Source organism: Saccopteryx bilineata, chromosome 1 (genome assembly GCF_036850765.1).
Source record: "Saccopteryx bilineata isolate mSacBil1 chromosome 1, mSacBil1_pri_phased_curated, whole genome shotgun sequence".
NCBI lineage: Eukaryota > Metazoa > Chordata > Mammalia > Chiroptera > Emballonuridae > Saccopteryx > Saccopteryx bilineata.
In genome coordinates, this window is record NC_089490.1 from 198226841 (window position 1) to 198240988 (window position 14148).

General features: G+C 38.2%; 1 protein-coding gene and 1 non-coding gene across 2 annotated transcripts in view; both read left to right on the plus strand.

The window, feature by feature from the left end:
• The window catches only part of SCLT1 (sodium channel and clathrin linker 1), a 98512-nt gene that overhangs the window by 44012 nt on the left and 40352 nt on the right, over positions 1-14148 (plus strand). The window contains exons 10-12 of the mRNA XM_066233206.1: positions 3211-3301; positions 4917-5008; positions 11935-12112. Of these exons, the coding sequence (XP_066089303.1) occupies positions 3211-3301; positions 4917-5008; positions 11935-12112 (361 nt within the window). The remainder of the gene's footprint in view (positions 1-3210; positions 3302-4916; positions 5009-11934; positions 12113-14148) is intronic.
• On the plus strand, positions 2367-2528 carry LOC136321412 (U1 spliceosomal RNA). Its single transcript, XR_010728664.1, has one exon. It is a non-coding gene; the product is annotated as a U1 spliceosomal RNA (small nuclear RNA).

Consider the following 14148-nt stretch of genomic DNA (forward strand, 5'->3'; position numbering starts at 1 on the left):
TGTTTTAAAGTTGTGACAGCTTAGATGTGGATTGTTAACATCCACTGCTTTTAGAGTTTTCTGGTAGGCTTGTCTTTTGAGTAAGTTTAATCATTAAATGGCCACTAATGATTGAAAGAATAAATAATAATAATAAAATAAAATTTTTCACAGTTTTGCTGTTTACCATTAGTTTCCTGTAGCAGAAATGATCTTAAAATTTCAGAACTTTGTCTAAAATTATGTTTGGGGATTCTTTAAAGTTTGGGAGCATAAATGACTGGTTTTACTACAGTACTGGATAATTACAGAGGTGCTTATTACAGTACCAAGGAACACAATTTTCTTTTATATTAAAGAAAAAATTGAAAATCAAATTAGTGAAACTGCATCTTATTTTTCTTGGAATCTTTTCATTGTATGAAGAATTATTGTAAACATTCCTAGGATTTCCTTGATGTAAGACTGCCAAAGAAACAGATAAAAATATAAAGTAGACTCAATGTATTTCGTGTTAAATCTCAGAAGGATGTAATGATATTGAAGTGTTTGCATTTGTGTCCAAATTAATACCGTAATTTAAAGTACTATATCCTTTTATGTTATATTGGTTATACTTTGCTTAACTGAGCAAAGCTTTGTTTTTTACAGATAGTGAGAAATCACATTAAAGGAAAATATCAGAAATTTTAAACTGTTGAACAAGAAAGCATGCCTGAAAATGAAATATGTGCTTTTTGAAACATACCTTTGGGGCAGAAATGAAATATATGGGTAGGGGGGATATCAGGATTATTTAATTAGTTATTCTTGTTTATTTTTTATCAAATTTGTTTTTCTAAAATGAAAACTATTTTAGACCTTGATATAATGTGTACACAAACAGACATATACCTAAAATATTTGCATGTAAAATATTATAGTATAAACATGTAGTTATTGAAGTCCCTTCATAAAGTTAGGATTATTTTTGTTGGCCCCTTTAGAGAGTCAGAGTTTGAATATTTGAAAGGACTCACAAGACCCCACAGAGCCTACTCACATAAGGCTTTCATTTAAATGCAGAGGATATTGTGCAGCAAGTCAGAGCTCTGGGCGAGCACAGGGGGCCGGTGACATCCAAGCACAGTGCTCCGTCCAGGGTCTTTCTTCACACACAGACCTGCTTTGTCTCCAGATTGAACCACCAACATGTGTGCAGTGATCTTGGCTTCAGGAAAGCTCAAAGCGGAAGTTCCCTCCGGGGTCTTTTTTTGCCCCTCTGGTCACAGTGTCCAAACCAGCTGTCTAACCAGATACACCAGGTGAAAACCATCAGTAAACAAATTCTGGTTGCAGGTTACCAGAGGAGATTCAGACTTAAGCAGCACATCATAAATCCTACTTGTCATTCCTTGGCCAGAAATCAAGGCCAGATGTACAGGCCCTCAAACTTTCTTGATTCAACTGTAAAGCAATACTATAGATACCACACAGTTCCTGGCAATTTAAAATCCAATAACGGGCAAGATTATGATGATAGCTTACTCATGTAAAAAAACTACAGTGAAGTTTAGAAAGTGCTTTAATATGAATTAACTTACTTGAATTTTATGATAATTCGGTGTGCTATGCAGGAAAAATTTGTTTCTGTATCTGTTTTACAGCTGCATTTCTGACACTCAGAGAGGTGAAGTGATGGACCCAGTTCACATGCTGCTATGGTGGTGGAGCCAGGTCTAAAAGACCAAGCTTACAGCTTTTATTCTAGAATAGTTTTCAGTGTTTCATGCCAGAATATATATAAACAACTATTGACTTCTTTTCTAACTATCTTGTGGAACAATGTAGAAATGAGTACCATATTTTTTGTTCCATGAGACACACTTTTTTCCCCCAAAAGTGGAGGGGAAATATCCTTAACAAAATGTGACCCTTGCCTTTAATGGTCCTAATTCCATATTTTTTAAATAAACTTTGAATTCCATGAGGGAATATCCATTAATAATGTACAAAGTGTTATGTGTTACGAGGACTGGGATTATACAGGGCCTTTTGCCTAGAACAGGGAAGACCTGAGATGAGGAGCCTTTTGAACTAAGTCTTGAAGATTTGGCAAGTTATCAAGAAAAGAGGAAGGAAGCTATTCCAATCAAACGTGAAAAAAATAGGCCAGAGTGTGTCTAGGAAACAGTGAGTTAGTAGTCTGTTATACCTGGAACACACATTGCATGGGGGAATCGGCAAGGCATGAGACTCTTTGAGGCCAGATGAGGGCTAACTTGTATGTCAGAGAGCGGAGTATTGATTGTGTACCCAGAGAAGTGGGGAATCCAGAAATCGCCAGTAAACAAGAATTTTTATCACTAGATAACTTCTTGGCAGATAAAATGCATTATAGAGAATGACTACTTACCCGGCAGGGGAGATGCCATGACCATGGAGGTGATTTTCCCAGAGTGAGGCTCACCCACTGCTCTCTGGAAGTGCTGAGTCCTGCGATTTCCCCAAGTGTGGGAAGCCCCACTGCATAGTTTCCCGTAGTGGGAGACTGTGTTCACGCTCTCCCCTGAAAGAAAGGGAAAAAAATGCATTATAGAGGATGAATTCAAGAGGAGACCAGCAGTGAAGAGATCAGTGTGAAGCCTATTGGGATAGTCCTGGGAAGTAACAGTGGGACCCAAGGTTAGACAGTGGACATGAAAATGGATTACACGATTGAGAAACAATTTTTAAGTAGAATCATTAGGCAAATTAAATAGAAATGAGGAAACCATATATCACAGACAGAGGCTTGGTGCACTTGACCCCAACAGTGTGTAGTGATCTGGTGTCTAAAAACAGGAAGGCAGATTAGATAATCTGCCAAAAAAGAAATGAGGAGACCTGTCTGACCTGTGGTGGCGCAGTGGGTAAAGTGCTGACCTGGAACGCTGAGGTCGCTGGTTCAAAACCCTGGACTTGCCTGGTCAAGGCACATACAGGAAGCAACTACTACAAGTTTATGCTTTCTGCTCCTCCCCCCTCTTTCTCTCTCTCTCTCTGCCCTCTATCTAAAAATAAATAAATAAATAAATAAATAAATATTTTTAATGAGGAAACCACCTATTACAGAGGTTTGGTCTTGGTCTATTATCCTTCTTAAACATGTATGTACACAAAAATCAGTATTGATTTTACCAAATTTACATTTTTAATTTTTAAAATTCTTTATAATGTAAGAAAACTGTATGAATTTACTTTCATTTTTAGGCATGCCAAGTCTGAGCTGAGAGTTGCATCTGCAAAAGTGGAAGAGTTAACTAACATGACTGAAAAGTTTCAAGGACATATGCAAAAGAAGGTATTTTCTTATTTCTAAGGCAACTCCTTCTTGTAGCTTAGTTTTTTTTAATGTATTTTATTATTGATCTATTTCATTAGGCGTTAAACAGGGCTGCTGGAAAACAAATTAATCATTTCTGCACCCTCTAAAATTAGAAAGCTAAATTATGTTGGAAATAACTATATTGCCCAGTTTTCAACTCCAACTTCCTAGACAGGAAAGTGGGGCTCTTGGTGATGAGGCAGTCCATGACGCACTCTCAGCAGACCAGTTGTGGAGTCCGCAGGCCAAGGCCGAAGGGTAGGGGCAGAAAAGACATTCAAAGAAATAATGGCTGAAAACTTACAAAATTTGACAGAAAACATTAATAGATCTAAGATTCTGAGCAAACCCCAAGTAGGATAAACACAAAGAAAAGCACTTTTAGATACATCGTGACAACACTGACAGCCAGTTATAACGAGAAGCTGTGAAAGGAGCAACAATAAAATGGCATAAACGGGAAAGGCTGTGAGTAACGGCATATTTCCCATCAAGACACTGGAGGAGCAGGAAACACTGGAAGAATACATCTGACGTGCTGAAGGCGAAGGAAACACTCACTAAGAACTCTGAGAGCAGTGCAACTGTGCTTCAAAAATGAAGGCAAAATAAAGGCATATTTGGATAAAGGAAAACAGAGAAGTTGTCACTGGCAGAGCTGTGCTTCAGAAATGCTGAAGAAGGTTCTTTAGGCTGAAAGGAAGTGACACAAAATGGCTCACATAGAGGAGGAACCATGGGAATTAAAAAAATGAAATAATATATCGATATATTTTTCTTTTCTTAATACCTTAAAAGACGTGACTGCTTTCAATCAGGACTCAACACTGTGTGTGATGGATTATATTATAAAGTGTGCCGACGTCAGACATGACCTCCAGGGTACTAGAGTCTGGTGTGGGATACAGAAATAGACATGCAGCTGCACACTCCGATGTTTCTGTGAGCTAATTAAATATAAACTCTAAGTAACCTAGGGTAAGTTAAACATGCATATTATAATTGCTAGAGCAACCCTAAAAATCAATTCAAACAGATATAGCAAAAGCCAATAGAAGAACTGAAATGGTATTTAAAAAATAGTAATAATAATAATACTTGCTTAACACACTAGAAGGTAGGAAAGGATGAACAGGAAAAAAAAATTAAATATGGTACAAGTAAAACCTAAATATATTTCAAGATCGCCATGTCAAAGAAGAGCTATCCTCTTATTATAACGGACACCGTACAATCCGGTGTGGGGCATTTCATGAGCGCAGACTGCGTACAAATCACTGCCTCGTTTTGTTCCACTTGCTCTGTAGAAATACAGTAGTTTGGAATATTGGCAGCCACCTGTGTGCAATGACTGTTTTGATTATTGATTATCTAATACAGGATTGAGGGTATTTACTACAGTGAGATTCTCTTCCTCCTTTTTTAGTGTAGGTATGATTTGTTCCCGAAGTAGTCCTGCTTCTTTAAACTCATCTCTTAAATTTTGGCAGCGTAATAACTTTCGAGAGTGAATGGATGTCTGTATGCTGTAGAATGATGAACTGATCCCTCCACGTACTCAGAATAAGCTTCCAGTTTCTCTACTCTCTAGGAGAAGGATTTGCTGTCTGCCCTAAGGAGAGAGGAAGTATCGGACAGGCGTTTGCAGCAGCTGGAGAAGAACATAAAAGAGCTGAACACAAGGTACCTTGTTTCGTACATCTAGCCTGGCCTCTGCTTTCCAAACGGTGTTCCATCTTAGGTAGAATTTCAGTATGTATTTTATAAGTAAGTACTAAACAAACTATAATTATAGGCTTAAAATCTGATTTATTGGACATTGTTTATTTAAAAACAATATTCAAAAGATGGGTATATTTTGAACATATATTTAAAGATCATTTCTCTCTTCACCTTTGCTCCAAAACAGTTATAGTCAACTGTAGTCAATCCCCAAATCTAAATGTTTCCATCTTAAAACTGAAACAATAAGGAAGACGGGTAAAAATTATATAAAACAACTATTTTTTTACTAAGTATAATACATACACAAGAGGAAAAATACTTGAGTAATCATTATAGATGTTTTCCCTGGAGTTTTCTGAAGCAACAGTTTTCATTTATCTTTGAAGGTGCGGACTACTTTTTAAATACTTTCATTACTATCTTAATGTAAACATTCGCTCTAGACCAGTGGTCCCCAACCTTTTTTGGGCCACGGACTGGTTTGATGTAAGAAAATATTTTCAGGGACCGGCCTTTAGGGTGGGATGAATAAATGTATCACGTGACTGAGACAAGCATCAAGAGTGAGTCCTAGACAGATGTAACAGAGGGAATCTGGTCATTTTTTAAAAATAAAACATCATTCAGACTTAAATATAAATAAAATGGAAATAGTGTAAGTTATTTTTTCTTTCTCTGTGGACCAGTACCAAATGGCCCATGGACCGGCACCGGTCTGCGGCCCGGGGGTTGGGGACCACTGCTCTAGACTATTTTGTTGTTTTGTTCTTGTTTCCTCTTATTAGCTGTTCCCTTCAGAAACTTGAAAATTGTCATCTGTAATTTTTTTTGTAAATTTTTTAATTCAATTTATTGGAGTAACATGGGTTAATAAAATTTTGCAGGATTTAGGTGCACAGTTCTATAATATGTCATCTGTATATTACACTGTAATTTGTAATCTTTTAATGATATCATGACCACAGCCTGTAAATTCACACTGTGGTTAGAGAGCAGAATTCTCCTGGGTATGTTTGGAATCTTTTACAATCAGAAATAATCTGCTAATTGGTGAACACCAAAAATTGAGATCTCAGCTCTAGTTACAGATCCTTGGCTAATTTATTGTTTGTTCAGAAAAAAGATTAGTCTTTGACCTTCTGTTTACTGTTCTCTGAAATGTTAGTGAAAGTATAATAATTTCTTTGCTCACAAGAGGTTGAGAACTAATTGATTTTAACTGCTAACTTGATATTCCGATAAAAGAGGTAATTTTTATTTATTTATTTATTTATTTTTACAGAGACAGAGAGAGAGAGAGAGAGAGGGATAGACAGGGACAGACAGACAGGAACGGAGAGATGAGAAGCATCAGTCATTAGTTTTTCATTACGACACCTTAGTTGTTCATTGATTGCTTTCTCATATGTGCCTTGACTGCGGGCCTTCAGCAGACCGAGTAACTCCTTGCTGGAGCCAGCGACCTTGGGTCCAAGCTGGTGAGCTTTTGCTCAAACCAGATGAGCCCGCGCTCAAGCTGGCGACCTCGGGGTCTCGAACCCGGATCCTTCCGCATCCCAGTCCAATGCTCTATTCACTGCGCCACCCTGGTCAGGCAAAAGAGGTAATTTTTGAGTGTTAGGGATTTTGGGTTTTGATTTTCATTTTTTCTAAATTTTTTAGCAGTTGATTTTTTTTTTACTGCTTTCCTGAACTTCTTTTTATTAACTTTAGAGAAAAAGTCTGTGGTTATAGATTTTCATTTCTGTTAGTTTAGTGACAGTCTGTACTATGAAAATAAACGCAGGAGTGGCAAAACCATGAAATCTGAATGAGTGAGTTCCACTTCCATTGGAGTCTGATTGTAGTGAGTCACGATTCATCTAGTTCAGTGGTAGTCAACCTGGTCCCTACCGCCCACTAGTGGGCATTCCAGCTTTCATGGTAGGCGGTAGCAGAGCAACCAAAGTATAAATAAAAAGATAGATTTAACTATAGTAAGTTGTTTTATAAAGATTTATTCTGCCAAACTTACGAAAATCCGACATAAAGTATTTGGTAAGTAATTATTATTATATGCTTTAACTTGTGGTAACTCTGCTTTATAAATTTTATAAAGTAAAGTTACTTCCCTACTTTATAAATCACCATGACTGTGGAACCAGTGGGCGGTTAGAAAATGTTACTATTAACAGAGATACAAAAGTGGGCGGTAGGTATAAGAAGGTTGACTACCCCTGGTCTAGTTTTCATTCATTCCTCAGTGGTGCAAGTTGTCTTTTTAGTATTGAAGGTCTTGGGATTATTATTATTGTTTTATTTTGTTTTGCTGTTAGTATAAAGCTGTCATATAACCTAACTGAACAGCTCCCTAAGAGATCACTGCATATATATGAAACTATGAAGATACTCTTTTTAAAGTCAAGTATTTGGCTAGCCTTCTGAAAAGAAATGTTTCCGTTGGCTGTCTTTCAGCACTATTTAATATCAAGTTCCTGCTGTGATAAAAAAAAGAACTGGTTGTATATTTTAAAGTTTAAAACTTTGTGTATGTAAAATGTTTTGACACAAGAGAAAGCAGAGTGCCTGATGTGTTTCTCTAGCAATGCTCAGCCCATATGTTTAGGTATGAACGTATCTCATTTAACAGAACTATCAGGTTGAAAAGCTGTTTTTAATGGTCATTTTTGGTCCATAAAGTCAAAGACATTTTGGCCTCCATATACACTTATTATAGTTATTAAAATTATTTATATTTAAATTTAACTGTGATCTTTTCAAATGCTACAAACATCTAAGAAGCATCATTCCGTCTTCCATAGAAAGGTCCCCTTTCCCTGCCTTTTAGATGATTTCTGGACTGTGGGAAATTCCCCAAGGAATGACAGTTCTCTCTGGGAGAGACCTCCCTGGTGTCTCTGTGCTGGGCTAGATAAGACAAGAGGGGAATGAGTACCGTGGCTCTTCAGAAGCCCGGCCTGCATCCACCTGCTCAGCCCGCCGGGAGGCCGTGGCAAAGGGGAGGGACGGACGGACAGACGGTAGGGACAGTGGCAGGTGTCCTGTGCCCGTGGGGGTGGCAGAGCTTGGTCTGCCACCACAGTGCTTCCACCAAAGAGAATGGAATAAATCACGTCCTGTGTGGAAATCATCTCATTAAGGTGCAGCAGGGCTGGATTCTGTTATGAGGCCGACACTTGCAGATTCTGATTACAAAGCCAGGCTTAGTAATATGTTATTTTAGAAAACACCTAAAACAAAGAATAAGTGAACTAGAACAAAGATTTCAAGAAAGGAAAGAAGAAAAGGATCTGTTTTACATTTAAAGTAAACGTTTGCCCTGGCTGGGTACCTCAGTTGCTTAGAGCACCAGCCTGATATGCCAAGGTTGTGGGTTCAATCCCCAGTCAGGGCACATACAAGAATCAACCAGTGAATGAACGATTAAGTAGAACAACAAATTGATGTCTCTTTCTCTCTATCTCTCCCCTGCCTCTCTTCCTCTAAAATCAAGAAATAAATTTAAAAATATAAAATAAAATAAAGGTTTAGTGGAGACTTAGGAACTTAAAAATAAAACAAGACTGATAGTATTAATATCACACAAGGTAGGGTGTAAAGGTAAAAGCAGTAAACATGTAAGAGGGATCTTATGTAATGAAAACGGCCCATTGTGAAAAAGATAACATTAGGCTCTGGCCGGTTGGCTCAGCGGTAGAGTATCAGCCTGGAGTGTGGAAGTCCCGGGTTCTATTCCCAGTCAGGGCACACAGGAGAAGCACCCATCTGCTTCTCCAGCCCTCCCTTTCCCTCTTCTCTCTCCCTCTTTTCCTCCTGCATCCATGGCTCAAATGGTTTCAAACCAATTGGCCCCAGGTACTGAGGATGGCTCTGTGGCCTCACCTCAGATACTGAAATAGCTCAGTTGCCTAGCAACGGAGCAACAACCCCAGATGGACAGAGCATCACCTGGTAGGGGGCTTGCCAGGTGGATCCCGGTTGGGGTACATGTGGGAGTCTGTCTCTGCCTCCCAGCCTCTCACTTAATTTAGAAAAAAAAGGTAATATCAGTAAACCTAAATACAGCAAATAATAAACAGAACAGCTCAATATGTGATGCAAAAGCTAGAAGTGCCGAGGTGGTCTGCAGGGGAATACGCTTGTGGACATCATCTCTGTCCCTCACATCACCTCTCCCTGCCCTGTCCGGGGAGTTCCCTGGGTTTAGCTCTTCGTGGGAGACCAGTTCCTTGCTACAAAGCTTCACGCCTAGTTCTCCAGCTTTACCAGTGAGTCTGTGAACTTACAGTGTCCTTTCAGAAGCCCTCCTTCTGCTTAGATTGGCTTCTGCCTGGCAACTAAGAACGCTGAATGACGTAGTGATAGGCTTTACTCACTCATTTAGAATTACGCTAATCAATCAATGAACAACTAAGGAGTCCCAACGAAAAACTGATGATTGATGCTTCTCATCTCTCTCCGATCCTGTCTGTCCTTATCTATCCATCTTTCTGTAATAAATAAATAAATAAATAAATAAATAAATAAATAAATAGAATTACGCTAGTATACTAACCAGCAACGAAGAAAATATCTGAAAAGGGATGAAATAAAAGGTCCGCTGACTTCTGTCCGTTGCAAGCTGGGAGGGTGGGCGGATGCTGCCTCCTGGCTCTGGGGTGTTTGGGTGTGCGGTGGGGCTGCTCCTGCTGCCGCTGCGGGGAGAGTCCCAGAGCTGACAGAGGGCAGTGTAAAATGGAAGGGAAGTGTTTGCTGTCTTACCAGAGCATGTTATGATAGATTTAGGGGTAAAAATATGAAAGTCATAGCCATCTTTTGAGGAAATCTAGGAGCTTATATTGACAATCTCTGGATAAAGGAGATCATCTTTATAAAAACTGAAATTCAAGTAGTTGAAAAACAGTCAAAGTTAACTGTATTAAAGTGAAATTCTGTTGTGTGATAAAGAGTCCCTACATAGAGTCAATAGGTAACAAAAATAGATTTGGGAAAAATATTTTGCAGGACCGATCGAAGGTTAATATCTTATCAAAGAGTTCTGATAAAGGAACAAGCTAAGTAAATAACTTGTCAGAAATAATGAACAGAGGATGTGAAGAAAAAATTTAAAGATGACAATTCACATAGCTAACTAACTTTTAAAAATATGCTTAAGCCTTCCAGTAATCAGGGAAATAGAAAATATGAGCAAAATTAAGTTACATTCCTCAGAGTAGGAAAGGATAGAGCTTTTGGATGTATTGTAGGAGATTTCTACAAGATATTGTTCAATGAGAAAAGCGAGTCCAGAATAGGGTACATACTGTAACCTTAATATTTTTTTCTTAAGTGAGAAGTGGATAGGTAGAGAGACAGACTCCCGCATCCGCCCTGACTGGTATCCGCCCAGCAAGCCCACTAGGGGGCAATGCTCTGCCCAACTGGGGTTGTTGCTTTGTTGCTCAGCAACCAACCTATTTTTAGCACCTGAGATAAGGCCATGGAGCCATCCTTACTGTCAAGGGCCAACTTGCTCCAACCAAGCCATGGCTGTGGGAGAGGAAGAGAGAAAGAGAGAGAGAGAGAGAGAGAGAGAAAGGAAAAGGGGGGTGGAAAAGCAGGTGGTCACTTCTCCTGTGTGCACTGACTGAGAATCCAACCCGGAACATCCACATGCCAAGTCAGTGCTCTACTGCTGAGCCAACCAGCCAGGGCCAATATTAGTTTTTATAACACAATAATAGTTTTTATAACACAATAACTTATGTTTAAAAACCTATGGGTAAATGTGTATATACTGTGTATGAATGTTACGTGTATATATGTATATAATTTTAACAACTTGGAAAAGATATTTAAAGGTACACATTAGTAAGTGAATGTGGGTTATCAGGGTAGACAATGGGAACCAGGAATAAGCAAGTAGGAAAGGGAAAAAAAGACCAAAGAAATAAAAATTAACTCATTTTTAAGGATTTGCTTTAAAACATCATATGTACCTATAGAATACACTGTGACACATAGAAAGTGCAACAGAGTTAGGGTCTGATATCTAGGCACATCTGCCTCTTGCTGCTCATCAGCCATATGGCCTCCATCAAATGCTTAACTTCTATGAAATGGGTCTATTTGTTTTTCTTTAAAATGGAAATAGCGAAATCTCTGTTACAGAACTTTTTTTTTTTTACATTTCTTTTTTTTTTTATAATTTTATTTTTTTAATGGGGTGACATCAATAAATCAGGATACATATATTCAAAGATAACATGTCCAGGTTATCTTGTCGTTCAATTATGTTGCATACCCATCACCCAAAGTCAGATTGTCCTCTGTCACCTTCTATCTAGTTTTCTTTGTGCCCCTCCCCCTCCCCCTTTCCCTTTCCCTCTCCCCCCTCCCCCCGTAACCACCACACTCTTATCAATGTCTCTTAGTCTCACTTTTATGTCCAGCAATCCCTCTACTGGGTATATACCCCCAAAACTCAGAAACATTGATACGTAAAGACACATGCAGCCCCATGTTCATTGCAGCATTGTTCACAGTGGCCAGGACATGGAAACAACCAAAAAGCCCATCAATAGATGACTGGATAAAGAAGATGTGGCACATATACACTATGGAATACTACTCAGCCATAAGAAATGATGACATCGGATCATTTACAGCAAAATGGTGGGATCTTGATAACATTATACGAAGTGAAATAAGTAAATCAGAAAAAAACAGGAACTGCATCATTCCATATGTAGGTGTTACAGAACTTATGTGTGAATCAAATGAGGAAATACTCGTGATGGTAACTGGGACAATGCTTATACCGTCATAGGTCCTCAGTAAGTACGCTGTCTCCTTCCTTCCCTTCAAAAATAATTAGCTCTTACAATGTGATTATTAACTTCTAGATTATGCGTGGCAATCCAAGAAGCCACCCAACTAAAAGAAGAAAAAGCACATTTGCTGAGACAGACCAGAGAGCTGCAAGCCAAGTACAGTGAATTAGAAAAGGAGAAATATGACGCCATTATAAATGCCAGAAATAGCATGCAGCTCTTAGAAGAAGCTAATCTGCAACAGAAACAGGTACGAAAACTAGTTAACATGTTTATAAAAAAATAAAATGCTGACTATTTCCCCATCTGACCTAAGGGTAAGGGAATCCATAACAGCAGAATAAACACGTGAAAATTAAATTGCTATGCTCTCCATTAATAAACATATTACATTATTGATGGTAAAACTTAATAGATCAAAAATATATATGAAAAACTGTCAGCCCTCTCTCAAAACTTATGTATACACAGCAGACTTTTCTTCTGTCTACAATCCTTTGTAACTACTTTTCATCCCCTTAGTCACTTTTTGTACTTGTTTAAAAAAAATCTGCACTTGACTGTGGTACACTCTAGATTTTATTCATTGAAATCAGATGAATCTTATTCATCTTTATTTCCCCTTTACCACCTCTAATAGAGCAGAAGCTTAATTGACAGGAATTCAATTTAGCTGCAAAGATATACTAATTGGAGCCTTCAATCACTGTTATTTTAGCCCTTTTAACAATTGATTCCTCTGCTATCTTATTTTTGTCTTTTACCCCTTCCATATGCATGTTATGTAGTTTATAGAAATCAGAGACATAGAATTGTTTTTAATATTGCTGCCTTCCTTATATAGAGATCATTAGATCATTAATCCATTTAAACAACATGAATCTCTAGTATAGGTATGGGAAATATGGAAAGTACAAAAAAAAATGCTATGTTTTATTTACATTTCTTTTCTTACATGGAGGGCTTTCCAAGAGAGTTATTAAAAACAAAACAAGCTATAAGTTGTATATTTAGAAACTATTAATTTTAAAAAAAGAATTTTTTCATAAATAAATTTTTATTAATTTTAATGGGATGACATCAATAAATCAGGGTACATATATTCAAAGAAAACATGTCTAGGTTATCTTGTCATTCAGTTATGTTGCATACCCATCACCCAAAGTCAAATTGTCCTCCGTCACCTTCTATCTAGTTTTCTTTGTGCCTCTCCCCCTCCCCCTCCTCCTCTGCCTCCTTCCCTCCCCCCCCCATAACCACCACACTCTTGTCCATGTCTCTTAGTCTCATTTTTATGTCCCACCTATGTATGGAATGATGCAGTTCTTGGTGTTTTCTGATTTACTTATTTCACTCCATATAATGTTATCAAGATCCTACCATTTTGTTGTAAATGATCCAATGTCATCATTTCTTATGGCTGAGTAGTATACCTTAGTGTATATGTGCCACATCTTCTTTATCCAGTCATATATATATATATATATATATATATATATATATATATATATATATATTTTTTTTTTTTTTTTTTTTTTTTACAGTGATTAAAGCCTTTAAGCAAACTCTTGGCCAATACAACAAGAATCCATAAAAGAGTAGTGTCCTTAACATGTTCACCAAGTCCAAGTTGGCACCATCACCATTCCATGTTCACCAAGTCCAAGTTGACACCATCACCATTCCATGTTCACCAAGTCCAAGTTGGCCCCGACACCATTCCAAATCCCTGCGAATGCAACCCAACCCCAGTTCAGTCTGTTAGGAGCTATCACAAGGAGTCCAGAAAAAGTCCTCATCCAGGAAAAGTCCGCATGGCACTGGAATTGTTGTCACAATTCTATACTTTACAGCTCATGTCAAGTCCAAATGACTGCTGCTTCTAGCTGCTAATGATTCAGGTAGACTGGAAAAACCATCTGCAGCATGTGTGGAGATGGAGCTTCTGTTCTCCTCTGCCTGGAGAGATGAGACCAGGGTGCTTTTCCCTGGAGCTCTGCAACTGTGGTGTGGTAAAGAGAACCTTGGGATACACTAAGCTGGGTGGCAAAGGTAGATTCATAATAGAAGTTGGCAAAAAGGGGAGAGAGAGCTCTAAATTAGGAGTAAGTCCCAGCCTGAAATATGAGTGGGGCATTGAGGTAGGAGGGATAAAGGAAACACTATATATTAAACAAAGCAGCAGAAAATAGAGGACTATCAACACCCACAACAGAGATCTTTGAGGGAAGAATAAAAAACCTGACTATTCAGGCAAGACATAGTTAAGTGGCCCTTGTGCAAATG